The sequence below is a fragment of the Narcine bancroftii genome, chromosome 5 (assembly GCF_036971445.1).
Source record: "Narcine bancroftii isolate sNarBan1 chromosome 5, sNarBan1.hap1, whole genome shotgun sequence".
In the NCBI taxonomy this organism is placed as follows: Eukaryota; Metazoa; Chordata; class Chondrichthyes; order Torpediniformes; family Narcinidae; genus Narcine; species Narcine bancroftii.
This window is the reverse complement of record NC_091473.1, coordinates 188,631,267-188,650,398: the sequence shown is the minus strand read 5'-3', so window position 1 is coordinate 188,650,398 and position 19,132 is coordinate 188,631,267. Positions and strand designations below refer to the sequence as shown.

General features: G+C 49.3%; 1 protein-coding gene across 1 annotated transcript in view; it reads right to left on the bottom strand.

The window, feature by feature from the left end:
- Positions 1-780: 780 nt before the first annotated feature.
- smad10a (SMAD family member 10a) overlaps positions 781-19,132 on the bottom strand; it is a 72,107-nt gene continuing 53,755 nt past the window's right edge. The window contains 7 exon segments of the mRNA XM_069940279.1: positions 781-1,485; positions 2,440-2,554; positions 2,556-2,579; positions 6,773-6,941; positions 10,897-11,080; positions 13,843-13,896; positions 17,358-17,438. Coding sequence (XP_069796380.1) covers positions 1,274-1,485; positions 2,440-2,554; positions 2,556-2,579; positions 6,773-6,941; positions 10,897-11,080; positions 13,843-13,896; positions 17,358-17,438 — 839 coding nt within the window. The 3' untranslated portion in view covers positions 781-1,273.

Here is a 19,132-nt window from a genome sequence, read left to right as displayed (position 1 = left end):
GTTTGGTGTGATTTGCGGAGTTATTTCCGGGTCTGGGATCGCTCAAAAAATTTTCCCAGAGAAATCAATAGTAATTGCTTCTTCGCTCTGTCATTTCAGCTTCGAAAGGTTCCATAGGAACGCTCTATTTTTAAAAAGTGGGGTATACCTGTATTTATATTGCCTCTGTCTGCTGCAATAGCATAGATCTCCCAGCAGCCACCTCATTCCCTTCCTGGCATGTTCTGTCCATGCCCTCAGACTGAGACCACCAACAATTTGGAGGAACCCATGGAAATCCTCCCCGACCCTCATCATCTTCTCCCCGTCTCTCTCTCTCTTTTCAGAGCCAAAATCAATTCTCATGTTCCTCTTATCACACCCAAACTTTTGCCGGTGAGTCTGGACTCCTCCCTTTCCCATTCCCAGCCTTAAATTCAGACGTCTATTTCGTACCTGGAAGGCTCAGGCTCGTAACACCAGTAATCTATCTTCATCTCCTATTGACGCTGGAGTTCCTCCAGCGTGTGGTCCGCACCTCTCCAAACCCCTTGGCAGATACTGGAAGACTGGCCAAACTTGATTCTGACACGGGTTGCTGGAGCTGTAACAGCGTCGCGCTGAACAATGCAAAAGTGCAACACCATCTCTCCGCACTTACCCGGGTCGGAGGGAAAGTCGCCAAACCTGAAGCACTGCTCCTCTTCCAGCGTTTTATGCTGCCCCCTTTCTGGCCTGTTCTAAACGGTCGCTACAGTCCTGGTGCATTTTATTTAAGAAAGAGACGGCCGTAACCCAGCATTACAGACGACGTTATTATTCAATCGGATAGTTTTAAAAACAGATGCCAGAAAGTTACACTCTCGTTCGGGCAGAGTTGCACGATTAAAGTGACATCTAATAAAATAAAGAGGGCTTTTTAAAAAAAAAATCCCCTTTCACACAACTAAGGGTAAAATAACAATAAAAAAGACATCACAGGAAGGTCGTCCTGATAAAGTGTTTCTGGAATGAGAAATAATTCAGATTCTGACTGCAAAGTTAACAGGACGACATTTTACACAGTTCGTGTCCGAAAGCCCAAATAAATACATCTTGCAGGGACAGGTCAGAGATGGGACATCCCCACACTCTGTTCATGGTTGTAGTGTGAGCTCTTTTACGTGACGCAGTAAATGAGAAATTAGATAAAACGTACAAAAATAAAGTTATGTTACGGCAGAATACAGGAGCTCCTTTTTGATTCAAGTCAGTTTGCGGGGTCCTGTGGATGGATGGTGGGGGGGGGGAGAGGTCAGTTGACGGATCCGGGGTCAGTGATGGGCATGGTGTGGAGGACCTCATCCAGTAGCTGCAGAGCCCGGTGGAGGTGCACCTCGATCCAGCAGGGCGTGTGCTTGATGCTCTGGCGCGGGTAGTCCGGACCCCAGCCCTTGACGAAGCTCAGCCGCAGAATGCAGAGGCGCCTCAGGTCATCGACGCCAATCCCGGCAGCCGCAGAGAGGCCTGGAAGGACAAAGGGGGTGGGGTGGATTTCGTCGGGAGAGTCTTCCATGTTCCGGACTGAGGCTGTTCAATTCCCCAACATGCTGGCAACCTCAGCACCTTTCCCCCCCCCCCCCCCCATCTCAGCAGTCACCCACTTCCCTCTACCCCTTCCCCACCTCATCAGTCACCCAGAGCCTACTATCTGCCCCATGCCCCCCTCGCTCTTAATACTCCCCTATGTTACCCATCCACCTCCCCCCCACGATGCCCACCTCCCCAAACTCTCCTCTACTTCTGTCAGACAAAGCCCGGTCACCAAACCCTTTGGTTCAGCATTGAAGCAGGTCAATTGGCTCCGTGCTGACTCTGCCCTGATTCCCGACGCACGTTATGGCCACGTCCCTCGAATGGGCAAGGCAGGGTCGTCTCAATCCCTCCTGGATGGTGATTAGATCAGATTCCACCAGGTTCCAGATACCACTTTCTCTGAGGATCTGTCCCGGATTCTCCACGTCGATGCTATCTCGGAGAATGCTGCACTTTCTGAAGAGACATGGTACGTTCAGGTGTACTGTCGAGAGCATGCTGACTGGTTGCATCACTGACTGGAAAGGAGGGGCCAATGCACTGGACATGAAAAGACTACAGAGGGTTGTGAACTCGGACTGCGACATCACGGGCCTGGGTCTTCACTCCATCGAGCCGGTACCTTAAGAAAGCAGCCTCGATCCTCAAAGACCCCCCCCCCCCCACCACCACCCAGGCCACGCTCTCTTCACCCTGCTGCCATTAGAAAGGAGGAGTAGGAGCCTGAAGACGCGCACTCAGCAGCACAAGGACAGCTCCTTCCCTCCGCCATCAGATTTCTGAATGGACAATGAACCACAGACGCTACTTCACCTTCTCTTCTTTTACACTCATCTATTTCTTTTCAAACGGTGCCATGAGGCGACGGAGCAAGTGGCTACTTACTGACGGCGGGTGCGATGCCTCCCACGGAACCTGGGCCTGGGATGTTGCCTGCCACAGCTGCGGCCTGCGCAGCCGCGGCCGCCTGCGCCGTGGCTGCCTGTTGCTGCATCTGCCGGGTGACACTGGCGCAGGTCGAACACCTGTGCAGGGGTTGGGGGAAGAGGAGGGCAATGAAACAAATGCTGGCCTCGAACGGCCTACTGTGGCGAAGGCCGTTGTGTGTTGGGCCATTGAGAGTAGGAACAGCGACGCCAGGTATACAGAGGATGACCATAATAAGTCATCGGAGCAGTCAGAAATAGGCCATTCAGCCCATCGAATCTGCCCCACCATTTAATTGTGAGCTGATCCATTTTCCCACTCAGCCTCGGCTTCTCCCCATAACCCTGGCTCATCAAGAACCTACCATTCTCTGCCTTAAATACACCCAATGACCTGGCCTCCACAACTGCCAATGGCAACAAATTCCACAGATTCACTGCCCTCTGGCTGAAGAAATTCCTCCTCGTCTCTATTCTAAGCAGATGTCCCCCCCCCCAATCCTGAAGTTGTCCCCTCTTGTCCTAGACTCTCCCACGACGGGAAACAACCTTTCTACACTACTCTATCCACGCCTTTCAACATTCAAAATGTTTCAATGAGATCCTCCCCCTCATTCTCCTAAATTCCAATGAGTACAGGCCAAGAGCCATTAAGTGTTCCCTCGTACGATAACCCTTTCATTCCCGGAATCGTCCCAGTGAAGGTCCTCTCCACCCTCTCCAACATCAGCACATCCTTTCTTAAATGAGGAGCCCAAAAGTGCTCACAATCCACGTGAGGTCTCACCAGTGCCTGAGAAAAGCCTCAATGTCACATCCCTGCTCTTATATTCTATTCCTCTTGAAATTAACACCAGCATTGCACTCGCCTTTTTCACCACCAACTCAACCTGCAGGTTTACCTTCCGCCGAGGACTCCCTTTACATCTGGGTGTTTTCAATTTTCTCTCCATTTAGGATATAGTTTTGCCCATTTAACCGTGGTCTTCCCGACATTTTATGAAACCGTATTTGGAAGGCATGGCACACAGTTCTGCTGCCCAGTGACAGGAGGGACGCAAGTAACTTGGCACAGGTGCAGAAAAGATTCGCTAGGATAGTTCTGGCACGGTCGCACTTGATGTAAAGCGTTCATGCTCACGTCATGGGTAGAGCAAGAAGGGTTAGTTCCGTGAACGCTGGAGGATGAGAAGCAACTTAATAGGGGGTGTATAGGATGATGAAGGACTTCAATAGGGTGGACATTCCCAGGGCGACTGTAGCAATGGTTTAATGTGCAGGGAGGAAAGTTTAGGGGAGGTGTCAGTTTGGCTTTTTTTTCTACACAGGGTGTCGGGGGTGGTGGTGGAGGCTGATATAATGGGGGACATTCAAAAGACTTAGAGAGGCACGTGTATGTAAGAAAAAAAAAATAGGGGGTTATGGGTGTGAGGTAGGGGAGCGTTGAATTTGTTGTGGGGAAGGTTTATAAATTTAGACACACAGCATGGTAACGGGGCTTCTAGCCCACAAGCCCATGCCGCCCAAATGCACCCAATTAACCTACAACCTCCTGTAAAGAAACATGTACTTTTTTTAAACCTGGAGTGTAGAAGAATGAGAAGAGATTTGATGGAGGTATTTAAAATGTAGGTAGGCTTTTTCTACGTGATACAAACCAGAGGACATGGGTTAAGGGTGAAAGCGGAAAACTTTTGGGGGAGCATTCACCTTCTTCCTACAGGACTGGTGGGGGTGTGGAACGAGCTGCCAGCTGAAGTGGTAAATGTGGGCTCAGTTATAACATCTGAGAAGAGTTTGGACAGGTTCATGGATGGGAGGGGTATGGACTGGGTGCAGCTCAATGGGACAAGGCAGAATAATAGTTCAGCACAGACTAGAAGGGCCCATGGGCCTGTTTTATGTGACATGTTCTATGGTTAACACAGTGGGTTCTCAACCTTTTTCTTTCCACCTGTATTCCCTATGCCATTGGTTCTCTGTGATTAGTAAGGGATTGCTTCAGGTGGGATGTAAGTGGGAAGAAAAAGTTTGAAAACCAGTTTTAGTCATCCCTCATGGACTCGTTATGTGCAAGGGTTCACAGCTCCAAAGGAAATGGGCCAATTATGATTCTTCTCAAGCAAAATATTTCAGTTGCAATTGGGTCTAGAGCAGGGATTCTCAACCTTCCCACCTTAAGCAATCCCTTACTAATCACAGAGCACCGTTGACAGAGGGATTACTTAAGGTGGTCTGTGGGTGGGAAGGGAAGGTTGAGAACTACTGCTCTCGACCCAATTGTTACTGAAATATTTTGCTTGAGGAGAAGAATCATTGGGCCATTTTCTTTGGAGTCCTGAAACTGCGCACATAACGAGTCAATGAGGAGGGGGGGCAATTAAAACAGTGGTTTTTAAACCTCTTCCTTTCCACCCACATCCCACCTGAAGCAATCCCTTAAAATCACAGAGCACCGTGGCAGAGGGATGACTTAAAGTGGGATGCGAGTGGAAAGAAAAAGGTTGAGAACCACTGGGTTAAGAGGAGGGGGAACTTCTTCACGCAGAGAGTGGTGGGAGTGTGGAATGAGCTGCCAGCTGAGGTGGTGAACAAGGAGTCACTTTTAATATTGGAGAAGAATTTGGACAGGTACACAGGAGGAGGGCTGTGGGCTGCGTGTAGGTCAGTGGCACGAGATGGAAAAATAGTTTGGCACAGACTAGAAGGACCGGTTTCTGTGTTGTAATGTTCTATGGTTTTTGAAGGGTGGGAGCAAACTAGAGCACCTGGAAGAAACCACGAAGGGTTACAGGGAAAACGTAGAAATTCCTTACAGATAGTGGCAGATACGAACCCAGGTCACTGGCACTTTGGAACGTTCTAACGTGTAGAGCAAAGACCAGGAATAATTAATGCTCCTGAATTCCTGCAAAAGGCAGTGGATGCAGCCCAGGACAAAATTCCCCTCCATCTCTCCACGGAACACTGCCAACAGCAATCGTCATGGATCCACGCCTCAAATTTCAGATTGATTGTCAGAGTACATGCATGACATCACATACAACCCTGAGATTCTCTTTTCCTGTGGGTGAGGCAGAATGATCAGTTATTGGCAGTGCAAAAAAAAAACTTTTGCCTTTACAAACAAGTAAAGAAATGTAAATAAACTGTGCAACACAGAGAGACAACAAATTAATAAAATGCAGAAGTCAGAGTCCGTAAATGAGTCCCTGGTTGAGTTTGGCGTTGAGGAGTCTGATGGTGGAGGGGGAGCAGCAGTTCCTGAACCTGGTGGGGCAAGTCTTGTGATACCTACACCTCTTTCCTGATGGCAGCAGCGAGACTCTTACTTTGCTCATTATTTATTACTGAATTTTTTTTTTTCCCCTTTTTGCACAGTTTGTTCACGTTTCTCTTTTGTTGAGATATTTTCTTGAGGACAGTTTACAGCAGTGATTTTCCACCTTAATGTCATCCCTCTGCTATCAGGGCTCTGTGATTAGTAAGGGATTGCTTGGTGGGATGTGGGTGGGAAGGGAAGGTTGAGAATCACTGCTCCAGACCCAATTGTTACTGAAATATTTTGCTTGAGAAAAATGGTTGTTGGCCCCATTTCCTTTGAAGTCCTGAAACCGTGCACATAACGAGTCCATGAGGGATGATTAAAACGGGGTTTCAAACTTTTTCTTTCCACCTCAAGTAATCCCTTACCAATCACAGAGCCATTACTTGAGGTGGGATGCGAGTGGAAATAAAAAGTTTGAAAACCACTGGTTTACAGTGACCAACAAGTAGAAATTCTGCCTGGCCCACAGGAAAAAGAATCTCGGGGTTGCATGTGACGCCACGTAGAGAATAAGTCTGAACTTTGAGAGCTGCGTCACGCACAGTTCTTTTCTGCACGCATCAGGCTCTTGAATAAACCTCATAACAGTTCACTCATACTGCACTAATTTCCACCGAACCGGTCCTGTGCTTCTATTTTGCACCACTGTATGTTGGAATCTGGAGAGACAAACAGCCAAGTGGGCTGAGCAGCATCAGTGGGGTAAAATGAACGGCGGTGTTTTGGGCCAGGAGATGGCTAGTGTAATGAGGGAGAGTGGCAGGAGGGGTTGGATAAGGGTGGGAAAGGACCAATGTGAGGAGGGTTAGGGGGAGGCAAAGGATGATGGACAGAGGCAGTTGATTGGCAGGTCCCAGACAGAGAGGGGAAGGTGAGTCATCTGCTGACAAGTGCAGACTGAGTGTGGCAAGAGGATAGAGGGTGTGGGGGGGGGGGGGGGGGGGGAGGACCAGCCTGCCCTCACCTTGATGTAAGCGCCTGGGTAGATTTTATGCACGGCATCTCCGGGTGCCCGCCCGGCCTCTCGATCCAGGTAGTAGCTCTGCACGAACACAGCGTGGTCGCTGGAACACCGCATCCACACATCCCCTTCACCTCGACACTCCAGCTGGATGCCCTTACCGATGTGCAACCTGCAATGTCACCAAAGAAGCCATCAATTCACATCCCCACCCTCGAAACACAAGGCATCCCCGTTGGGGTCAGCGGGATAACTCAAACATACACGAACACTCACTCAAACTCACAGGCACTCACTCACTCACTCACACATACATACATACAGAGGCACTCGCTCACTCACACACTCACAGGCACTCACACATACACACACTCACAGGCACTCACACATACACCCACTCGCTCATTCATTCACACATATACTCACAGGCACTCGCTCACTCATTCCCACGAACACTCACAGGCACTCGCTCACTTACTCACACGTACACGAACACCCACAGGCACTCGTTCACATGTACACACTCACACATACACAAACACTCACCCACTCGCTCACTCACATGTCCACCCTCACACAATTGCACCATGCTCACTCTTTCAATCACACACTCACACCATGTTCACTCACTCACGTGATCATACCATGCTCACTCACACATACACAAACCCTCACACACTTGCTCCTCGCAACACATGCTCACAAAAACACGTACTCACTCATACATGCACTCACAAATGTGCACACAGATGCACACACTTACAAAGATAAACCCTCAGATACAGCAACACACACACACATACACCCACCCTAATGAGTGTGGGGATTGAACCTGGATTTCTACAGCTGCAGTGATTACATGGTTTCTGCTGTCTGCCATCATGGGATTGGCTATGACCGTCTTCATGGCCTGCCTGGCCCATACAAAGTCAAAAAAGGGGAGGTGGGGGTGGGGGATTGACCACGCATAGTGGGGAGATAGTGATGTCCTCAGCAGAGAACATTCACCAGGCCGTGGGCTACATTGGACACAATGGGGGAGGGTGGGACAGGCTGGGTCTCCTGAGACTCGGGATAAAATCATGGATAAAAATAAAATTATATACCTTGATGAAGGAGGCCAAGTCCAAAACATCAGTGAGAAGACTAATAGATAGAGGGGGGGCAAGTTGTTTCCATTGCCCCCCCACCCTCTACCTTTACCCCCCCCCCCCCACCTCTGATCCAGATAATTTTTAGACCTGAGAAACTGGTGAAGGGGCCTGGCAGATCTTCATATTTCTGTTGTTTTTCTATCCTAGACCGATTCTTTCTTTGCTCTTTTTCCAAGGGATGGGGGTTGGGGGAGGGTTATTTACAATTAGTAGGTCCCTTCATACAATCAAAAAGCCCTAGATTCTCCGCCCTTACGTCGGGAGACTTACCTCCATGAAGGCGCCGACTGCGATCCCTCTCGGGGGAAGGGAGGGTCAGTGGCAGAGCGCCACTGAGCATGGACATAATGCGGCTGGCTGGGGGTGGGGGTGGGGCTGGCTGACTGCGTCAGCCTGAGATGCAGGAGCGGGATTTTCAAAACGCTGACAGCTCGGTGCGTATGAATGGCATTGACTCAGCAGGTGGCGCTACAGCTCCTGGGGCAGCGGGGGGTGGGGGGGGGGTGGTGGGTGGGAACTACGAGGCGCTGCTCAACATGAGTGCAACTCGAGAACAGCCTTTCGGGGCTGGTCCATGAAAGGTAAGTTTACGTTTTCCCTCCGCTTGAAGGCCTGGCACGAAAGGGCCACAAAAAGTCAACAAGGATTGTTGTTAAGTACATTGGTTAATTGTATCGTTGGATTTATATGACTTAATTCTATAAATAATTTTTTTTTTTAAGTGTTTCCCTGTGATAGGAAAATTAAGGAGGCATATTGGTTTGAGGTGCAAGTTCTTTTTAAAATGGGTAAGTTCTTTTTTAGATACAAAAAGTGATTGAAATCTTTGCCAGACTTAGTGAGTGGAATCAGACACAATCACTTGGCTTCAGGTAGGCACTTAAAAAGGCAAGATGGAGAAGGATGCAGACTTAAAAACAGGCATCCTTTTTTGACCGGCAGGCCCCTGAGCCCTTGGCACCCAAATACCCCAATTAACCTACAAACCCCATACATTTTGAAGGGTGGGAGAAAACCAGAGCGCTCATGGACTCCAAACAGTAAGGGCTGGATTTGAACCCAGGCCACTGGTGCTGTAATAGCACTGCGCTAAATGTGTCACAAACACGGGACTGGGTCAGTGGTGGGACAAATAGCCTGTTTCTGCGCTGTACGATTCTCGGTGGGCCATGTTCGTTGGAGAAAACAATCTGTGGGAGAGGAACTTAGCAGGTGGAGCAGCACTGGTGGGGGGGGGGTTTGGCATTTGGTGGTGGGGTTTGGCATTTGGTGGTGGAGGAGAGATAGAACGGTGGATGTTTCTGGCCAGTATTCACCCTTTGCAGCCCGTTGTGTCTCTGGCATCACAGTGGCCGACTGGCATTGCATGTTTACGGTCGCCGCACGTCTGTGGAAGACGCCCAGGCTGCCGTGCCTGACATGAACTGCACCTTGTGGGAGTCTACTGCTCCATAACGGGCTGTACTGCTGATGTTCTTCTTTCTTTTCTTCTTTGGCTTGGCTTCGCGGACGAAGATTTATGGAGGGGGTAAATGTCCACGTGAGCTGCAGGCTCGTTTGAGGCTGACAAGTCCGATGCGGGACAGGCAGACACGGTTGCAGCGGTTGCAGGGGAAAATTGGTTGGTTGGGGTTGGGTGTTGGGCTTTTCCTCCTTTGTCTTTTGTCAGTGATGTGGGCTCTGCGGTCTTCTTCAAAGGAGGTTGCTGCCCGCCGAACTGTGAGGCGCTAAGATGTACGGTTTGAGGCGATATCAGCCCACTGGCGGTGGTCAATGTGGTAGGCACCAAGAGATTTCTTTAGGCAGTCCTTGTACTTCTTCTTTGGTGCACCTCTGTCACGGTGGCCAGTGGAGAGCTCGCCATATAACACAATCTTGGGAAGGCGATGGTCCTCCATTCTGGAGACGTGACCTTGCACCTAATAGCCTGAGATGGTCTGATTTCGGAAGCTAAGCAGGCTCAGGATTGGTCAGTACTTGGAGGGGAGACTGCCTGGGAACGCCAGGTGCTGTAGGTTTCTTTGAGGGGCGCTGGACAAAGTGGCGACCCTCTGTCTACCTTATGATAGACAAAAGTTAAAGAATTCCATGCGTGTCACAATCTAAATGCACGTATTACATGACAAGAATGGAACCTTTTACCAACACTGAAAGACTGCAGAGAAGATTTACGTATGTTGCCAGGACTTGAGTTACAGAGAATGGTTAAACAGGTTCATTTCCTGGACCATTGGGAATGAGGTGAGATTTGATGGAGGCAGACAAAATTATGAGGGGTATATATAAAAGCTGGAGACTCTCAGGTTAAACAGGGTACCTTGATGAAGGGCTCAAGCCCGAAACTTTGGTTATGTATCTCTGTTTGTTATATAAATTACACTGTTTGACCTGCTGAGTGTCTCCAACATTGTGTTTTTAAACCACGGTGTCTGCAGAATTTTGTGTTTTACTCACAGATAAATGCAAATAGGCTTTTTCCACTGAGGTTAGGATAGATAAAAACTAGAGGACATAGGTTAAGGGTAAAAGGGGAAACGTTTAAAGGATTATAAGGGGGAGGAACTTCATTGAAAGTAGTGGAGGTGTGAAACGAGCTGTCAGCTGAATTGGTGAATGCAGGCTCATTTTAGAGAAATTTTGACAGGTACATGGATGGGATGAAGATGGAGGGATATGATCTGGATAAGGTCAATAGGACAAAGTATAAATGTAGTTCAGCATAGACTAGAAGGGACTGTTTAGGTGTTGTAGTTTTCTAGGGCTCTCTAGGTAGAACCGGGTGGAACGCAGGGAGAGTGGTGGGATGAACGTAAGAGAGATAGCAAGGGCTCTATGGGCCGAAAGGCCCATTTCTGCAAGAGGGAACAGGCCGAGATCCTGATCTTCCATCAATCGGGGGGGGGGGGGGACGACCCATCACCAGGCCCCAACAGCAGAGCTACGAGCCGTCCCGCACCAAGTCTTGCCGCTGACCTGGCCTTCTCACTGGCGTCCGTCCGGTGCACGTTCGAGAGCTGGCCAAGGCAGAAGCGGTCTCCTCCTGATGGGTCCACGTAGCCGTCGACTGTCACCACCGGACAACTGGAGGGGACCTTGAACATCTCACCTACTTGCACATCCATCTCGAAGTAGGTGATTGAGCACCAGAACTCTGGGCCTGTAGAACAGGAAATGTGGAAGGGAGTCAGAGTTTATTGTCCTACGCGCCAGTACAATGCGCAGATGCAGCGGAATTTCCCCTCGCTCATTGGGTTTCTGGTCCATAGGACGTCGTGGATGGGAGATTTGGCAACAATGATGCTACTGCATGTCAAGTTCAAGTTTATTATCATCTGACTGCACGTATACATCCAGACAAAACTGCGTTTCTCAAGACCACAATACATAGCACATATAATCACATCCCATAAATAATCATGGAAAAGCTGATACCATGTAAAAGTCGAACCCCTCCTATTTTTGGCCCCAGCTGCCTGCCTATCGGAGATCCTGATGCCTCGACCACAGACTCTTGCCTTGGCCCCATCCACCCGTCCATCAGAGCTCCTGACTTATCACCCTGTCCCGGATGCCCACCTGCCAATCCGAGCATCCCAAGCCTCGAATACAGACTTGCCACCTAAAGGTGTGTTGGAAAATATGCTGACCGCTGTATCATGGTCTGGTATGGGGACACCAATACCCCTGAGCATAAAGCCCTCCAAAAGGTAGTGGAAACAGCTCAGGACATCAGGGTGAAACTCTCCCCACCATCGAGAACATCTACAGGGAACAGTGCCATCGGAGAGCAGCAGCGATCGTCAAGGATCCACACCACCTAGCACACTCTTCTGTTCTCACTGCTGACATTAGGAAAGAGGTATTGATACCACAAAACTTGCACCACCAGGTTCAGGAACACCTGCTACCCCTCCACAATCAGACTCCTCAATGACAACCTCAATCAGGGATTCATTTAAGGACTCTTAACTTGTGCACTTTATTGATTTTTCCCCTCTCTCTGTATTGCAGTTTGGTTACATTCACTAGTTGTTAACAGTCCTTTTGATTGTTTACATGCTTACACTGTGTACAGTTTATTTTTGCACTACCAATAAGTGGTAATCCTGCCACGCCTACAGGAAAAAGGAATCTCAGGGTTGTATATGATGTCATGTATGTTCTCTGACAATAAATCTGAATCTAACTAACCAGAAGGTGGTGTGGGTCCAAGATAGATCTTACTTGCTCACTGAGTTTATGGTCAGTGGAGACCCCAGGACATTGTGGGCGGGAGACTTGAGATTGATGGAGATGGGGGTGCTTTTCCCTTTGGAGCGATGGAAGGATGAGAGGTGTATGAGGTCATAGATGGGGTGGACAGGCAGTACCTTTGCTCCCAGGGTGACAATAGCTAATACCGGAGGATATCAATTGAAGGTATGGGGAGGGGAGTTTAGGGGAGATGTTGGAGGTAGGTTTTTTTTTAAAAAAAACGCAGAGAGTGGTGGGTTTCTGGAATGCATTGCTGGGGGCTGGTACTATAGAGATATTCAAAACTCTTAGTTGGCACATGGAGGTAGCGAAGTGTACATTGTTGTGGAGAAGGTTTTCATGTTGGCACAACACCATGGGTTGAAGGGCCTATACTGTGCTGGGAAGATTTTATATTTTACAGTAAGACCTCCCCAGTATCCACCACCTATGGGGATGGGTAGTTGCCGGATAAGTGCATTTTCCGGTGGCTTGAGATTGCGTGGTGTGAGATTGGTGAACTAATCGCTGGAGGGTGGTGGGGGCAATTTTAAACTTTAGTATTTTTCACCTATTTATTTTCTGCACTTTTTTTTTGCCAGTTGCTTGAATTCCAGATAAGGGGGACTTTTACTGCACTTGTATTCATTTAATTTTTTTTAAAATTTGGAGATACAGCATGGCCCACGAGCCCCTGCTGCCCAAATATAACCACGTGCCCAATTAACCTGCTAACCCCGTACATCTCTGGAACGTGGGAGAAAACCAGAGCGCCCAGAGGAAACCCACGCAGGTCATGGTGGGGAGATTGTAAAACATCTGAGAGACAGCGGCAGAGGCCAACCCAGTTGCCGGCGCTGTAACGGCGTCACACTAACTGCTCCGCCAGCCACGCTCCATGTTCTGAAGTTGTGCAGAGAAAGGCAAAGAAGAGCTAGCCGGATAAACACCGGGGAGAAAGGAAGAGAAGGGTTTGTCGATGGATGGCAAGAGATTCACGTGGAACTTGCAGTCATGCACTAGAACATAGAACTAAGACAATAAGAATGGCAGAGGGGATCCCTGCAGATTCCCTCTCTACTGGGATCGTTGTCTGAAGAGGGCGCGCAAAATCATGAGGACCCTCCCCACCCCCCCACAGCATATTTCAGCTGATCCCGTCAAGAAAGAGATGCAGGAGGATCACAGCCAGCACCACCAGGCTGAGGAACAGCTTCTTCCCACAGGCAGCAAGAACGCTGGACGACCAAAGGAATTGCTCGCACTGACCACCCGAGACTCTCACATTCATGAAACAAATATTTATTTATATCGAAGAATACTTGTCCTGCATATGTATTGCTTGTCTGTATGTGCGTTCTGTCTGTGTGGTTTGCACTTTTACAATCAGATGACGATATACTTGACTTGAAGTTTACAGCATAGCACAGGCCCTTCGGCCCATGATGCTGTGCCCACCGATACATACCTACCCAAAAAAATTAAACCTTTCCTATTGCATAACCCTCAATTTTTCATCCTAAGAGTCTTTTAAATGTCCCTATTGTTCCAGCCTCCACCACCACTCCAGGCAATGCATTCCTGACACCCACAACTCTGTGCAAAAAAACTTACCCCTGACGTCTCCCCTAAACTTTCCTCCCTTCATCTTGTACACTAGTTTGACAGTCTATTGTCTGTTCTTACCTGGATGATTGGAAATTGGCTGTTGATATGACGCTCCATTGAGATGCAAGGAACCTGAAATGAAGCAGATTGTGTTAGACAGCTGCAGTATAGAGGGTCACGTAATCCTACCATTGGGAACCTGGTCAAAGTCACCACATCTGCCATCAAGGTCAAGACTCTCCACACCAAGCACACATTGGCTCCTTCAAAATAAGACACCTTAACCCTGGCTACATTAATCGCCTGTCTTTAGTATAATACAGCACAATACAGACCCTTCGGCCCTCAATATTGTGCTGACCCACATTTGGGCATACCCAAGTCAGCCCCTGTGCACTGGGGATGTGAAGCCCACCATCTGCGACTCTCTTTTCCCAGGAGGACAAACTCGAGACCCCTCCAGGTCACAAGCCATAGATGATGCTTGAAGGTCAATTACAAGTTGTGTGCTAGTAACGGGTTGGAGGGGAGTGGGCTTATGGTGGTGCACATATAAATCGATCAATCATTGCAACTCCTTTCTTTCTCTCATAACTTAATCAGGGTGCCGCACTGCGCCAGGTCAAGGGTGGTGGGGATCTGTTGCTGCATCTTTCTGCTATATGCTAACGGTCCCAGAGTGTAGCGATTGCCGGTACTGTTGTTGCATTCCAATGCGAATGTATCTTGTCAGAGAGAGGGGGGACAGAGAGTGTGCGTGTCTTGTCGTATGCGGGTGCAGGTGCCTCTTGTCTGAGTGTGTGCGTGGGCCTTGTCTGAGTGTATGCGTGTGCGTGCGCCTTGTCTGGGTGCATGCATGTGCTTGTGCCTCTTATCTGAGTGTATGAGTGTGCGTGGCCTCGTGCCTGAGGGCGTGCGTGTGCGGGCGCCTCGTGCCTGAGGGCGTGCGTGTACGGGCGCCTCGTGCCTGAGGGCGTGCGTGTGCGGGCGCCTCCTGTCTGAGGGCGTGCGTGTACGGGTGCCTCATGCCTGAGGGCGTGCGTGTGCGGGCGCCTCCTGTCTGAGGGCGTGCGTGTGTGGGCACCTCCTGTCTGAGTGTGTGCCCCCTGTCTGAGTGTGTGCCCCTTGTCTGAGTGCGCGCGCCTTGTCTGAGTGCACGCGCTTTGTCTGAGTGCGTGCGTGCACCTCCTGAGTGCGTGCATGCGCCTCATCTGCATGCGCGCACCTCGTCTGCGTGCGTGCGCATGCCTTGTCTGCGTGGATGCGTGCGCCTTGTCTGCGTGCATGCGTGCACCTTGTCTGAATCTGCATGTGTGTGTGATCCCTGTTGTGACTTTCCCTCTAGGGCAAATAAAGGTCCTTTGTTGCAACCAAGTTATGATCAGTTGCTTCTGCGACCTACCGAACTTGTTCCTCACATCATAAAAGACCCCCACACGCAGAAGGGAAACACATCAGGGTGGGCTCTAGCACAGGCCTGAGGACCCCCCCCCTCAAACGTTGATCCTCCATTTCTCTCCACTGATGTTGCCAGGTCCACTGAGACTCTCAGTATGTGTAACTCCTCCAGAATCAGGGCAGCATCACATTTGCCTTGATCACCACAGACTCCACCTGCCCATTTACCTTCAGGCCATCCTGCACCTGGACTCCCAGGTCCCTTTGCATCTAGGTATTTTAAATTTTCTCCCCATTTAGGAAATAGTCCACTCGTTTATTATTTCTACCATAATGCGTGACTGTACACTTTCTGACACCGTCACTTCGCTGCCCACCTAATCAGTGCCAGCGATGCGGGTTCGAATCCAGTGGTGTCTGTAAGGAGTTTGTACGTTTTCCCTGTGACCTGCGTGGATTTCCTTCAGGTGCTCCAGTTTCCACCCACCCTCCGAAAATGCACGTTTTTGGTTAATTGGGCGGCATGGGCTTGTGGGCCAGAAGGGCCTGTAAATTAAATGAATCCCACACTAATTTGAGATGCTTTCAAGTAGGGAACTGACATGAAGGAAGCCAGTGGCTAGGGTTTTAACAAAGAGTGAATGTAATACCGACAAAGATGAAACAGGCAGTGGTCTGCATTTCCTCATCTCCAGACTGCAATCAGTGAGGATCAGCAAGAACATCTCCTCCACAATCTCCAGCTGGACTGGCTGGGTTCTTAGCGCCCTGCTCTACACCGATAACTGTGTGTCTCGGCATGACAACAACGCCATCCCACTTGCAGCTTCACCACCCTTGTGGCCTCTCCCACCAAACGTGCACCCTCCTCCGCCACTCTTCCCCAACCCCCCCACCCGAACGAAGCTCAGAGAAATGTTGCTTTGCACCAAGGCTCTCTCTGAACTGGTCCCTCACTTGCTGTCCTACGCATGGAATGTCGAGCTAGACTTCTCGTAAATCCAACTTTCTCAATGTGCCTTGGTAGAGGTGATAAAATACAAACCTCAAACTCTGTTGTAGGAAATCATTCACAGGAGTTCTGGTTTATTGTCACTGAAGACTCTCGAAAATGTCTGCAGGTGTACCATGGAGAGCATCCTGGCTAGATGCATCACTGTCTGATGTGGTGCACAGGACGGGAAAAAACTTCAGAGGGTTGTTAACTCGACCTGCAATATCACAGGCACCAGACTTCACTCCATCGAGGACATGAGGCGGAGTCTTAAGAGCCTCTATCTTCAAGGACCCTCACCACCCAGAACATGCCCTCTTCATTCTGCTACCATCGGGAGAAAGGTAAAGGAGCCTGAAGACGAGCACTCAGCGGCACAAGGACAGCTTCTTCCCCTCCTGAATGAACAATGGGAACCCCAGACACTGCCTCACTTGGACGTTTTCTTGCTCTATTTTTATTGATGTAAGGTGGCTTATATAATATGTGCACCGTGATGCTGGCACAAAACAACAAACTTCGTGACATGCTCAAGACAATAAATTCTCATTCTGATTCTCTTGCAAAGCAAGGAAGCTTGTTTTGCTAACAGTCCAGCTAACTCAATCTTGACATGTACCGTGGTGAAAACACAGTACAGATTGCAGAGTTCGAGGGAGATCAGTCGAGCAGAGCAAAGACAACAATGTTTTAAGAGTGAGGTCTGTTCTGGTGCCTGGAGGCAGAGGGGAAATCAACTGTCCTTGAATCTGTTGGTGCGTGATCTTGCACGTGTGAACCTTCTATCACTGACGTACTATTTTTTTACTAGTTAGAGGTACGGCGCGGTAACAAGCCCATGAGCCCGCGCTGCCAAAACCCACCAATTAATCTACACCATCACACCCCACCCCTCCCCATCTGTGCGTTTTTGAAGGGTGGGAGGAAACCTGCGCAGACAGAGGTAATGGTGGATTCAAACCCAGGTCACTGGTGCTGTAATAGCGTTGTGCTAAACGTACCACACCAATAACTTGAGGGTGGTTTATGCTTATTGTTTGTTAGTGTTATTCTACAGGCCTGCGTAGCTGTAGCAAGCAGGAATTTTTGGACATCTGTGCATTGTACTTCTGTGTATGACAATAAACTCTCTAATGCCTCCTCCCTCAAGGAGAGGCAAAGTTTTGTTCCCTTTCAGAGGATGGGGGCTACACGGACTCACCGTTGTGCGCCGTATGCGACTGCGAAGTTGAGGCTGCGTGTCCCAGGAGAAATGGCATGACAGCTGGTTGTGACCCCTGACCTGAAGGGTGACAAGATCACAGGACAGGCATCCAGCACAAGGTGTAAAACACAAAAGTCTGCAGACACCAGGATTGAAGCAGAAACACAGTGCTGGGAGGACCCCCGTCCACTCATCCCTTCCTGTTAATCACCCCCTTGGCACCTTCCCCTGCGGCTGCATGAAATGCCACGCTTGCACCCACATCTCTTCCCTCGCTGCTATTTAGGCCTCTTAACAGTCCTTCCAAGTGAAACAACGTTTCACTTGTGTATAGGAGTGATCTACTGTATCCAGTGCCCCCGTTGCAGCCTCCTCTACATCGGACAGACTGGACGCTGACCAACAGATGACTTGCCTGAGCACCTCCGCTCTATTCGCATCTCCCAGTGCCCAGCCATTTCAATTCTGTGCCCCACTCCCATGTTGACATGTCTGTCCACAACCTGATATGATGTCCGAATCGTGGGTTATGCATGCTACATAAAGTACAGTTTGACCTGCTGTGCATCACAAGGTGTTGCGTTCACAATAAAAGCTAGCTGCAGTGAGGCGAAGTGCGTCCTGGAAGCGCTGCCCTTATCCCGACTGCCTAGAGACAACTTCATGACTGACTCTCTCTGAGGACCATAGCATAAACACAAGCCCTTCTAGTCTGTGCCGTATTAACTATTCTGCCCTGTATCAGGACCATATCCCTCCTTTCTGTTCCTGCCTTCAGTGGCAGTCAGTTTGGGAGAATAAGTGTTAGGATTGCCTATGAATTCATGGCATGAAACAAAAATCACCCAATTTTTGCACCTCCTCTTCACCTGCAGGGTTACATAAAGGTAGCACAAAGGTAGGCCCTTCAGCCCATTCAAACCATGCCAACCATCAACCACCCATTTACGCAAATCCTACATTAATCCCATCCTTTATTCCTGTTGCATTCCATCCAACTGAGTGAGAGATCTTGGAGCCCATGTCCACAGGACACTCAAAACTGCTGCCACAGGTCAATAGTGTGGTTAAGAAGGCGCGTTGGCCTTCATTAACAGTGGGATCGAGTAAGGTAATGTTGAAGCTCTAAAAGGCCCACTTGGGAATATTGTGTTAAGTTCTGGTCACCTCTCTACAGGAAGGAAGTGTACGCTATGGAGAGGGTGCAGATGAGATTCACAAAGATGCTGCCTGGGTTGAAGAGCACACCTTCTGAGAACAGAATGAGTGAACATTTTTCCTTGGACCGACGGAGGATGAGGGGTTGACCAGATAGAGGTGCACAAGATGATGAAAGGTATTGATCGTGTGGACAGCCAGAGGATTTTTCCCCTGGGCTGCAATGGCAAACACGAGGGGGCAACGTTTTATGGTGCTTGGGAGTAAGTACAGGGGTAAGTTCTTCACACAGAGATGGGGGGTGGGTCCATGGAATGTGGTGCTGGCAACAGTGGTGAAGGCTGGTACAATAGGATCTTTTGAGAGTCTATTAGATAGGTATATGAGAAAAACAGAAGGTTATGCAGTCCGGAAATTGTAGGCAGTTGTTGAGAGTGGTTTATTGGGTCAGCACAACACTGTGGGCCAAAGGTCCTCTATTTTGCAGCTTTCTATGCTTTATCTTCTAACTCCTACATTCTAGTGTTCACCTAGATATGGAGGACAATACACAGTGGGCGATTAACAGATCCACCTGTCGTGACTTTGGAATGTGGGAGGGAGCCCACTCGGTC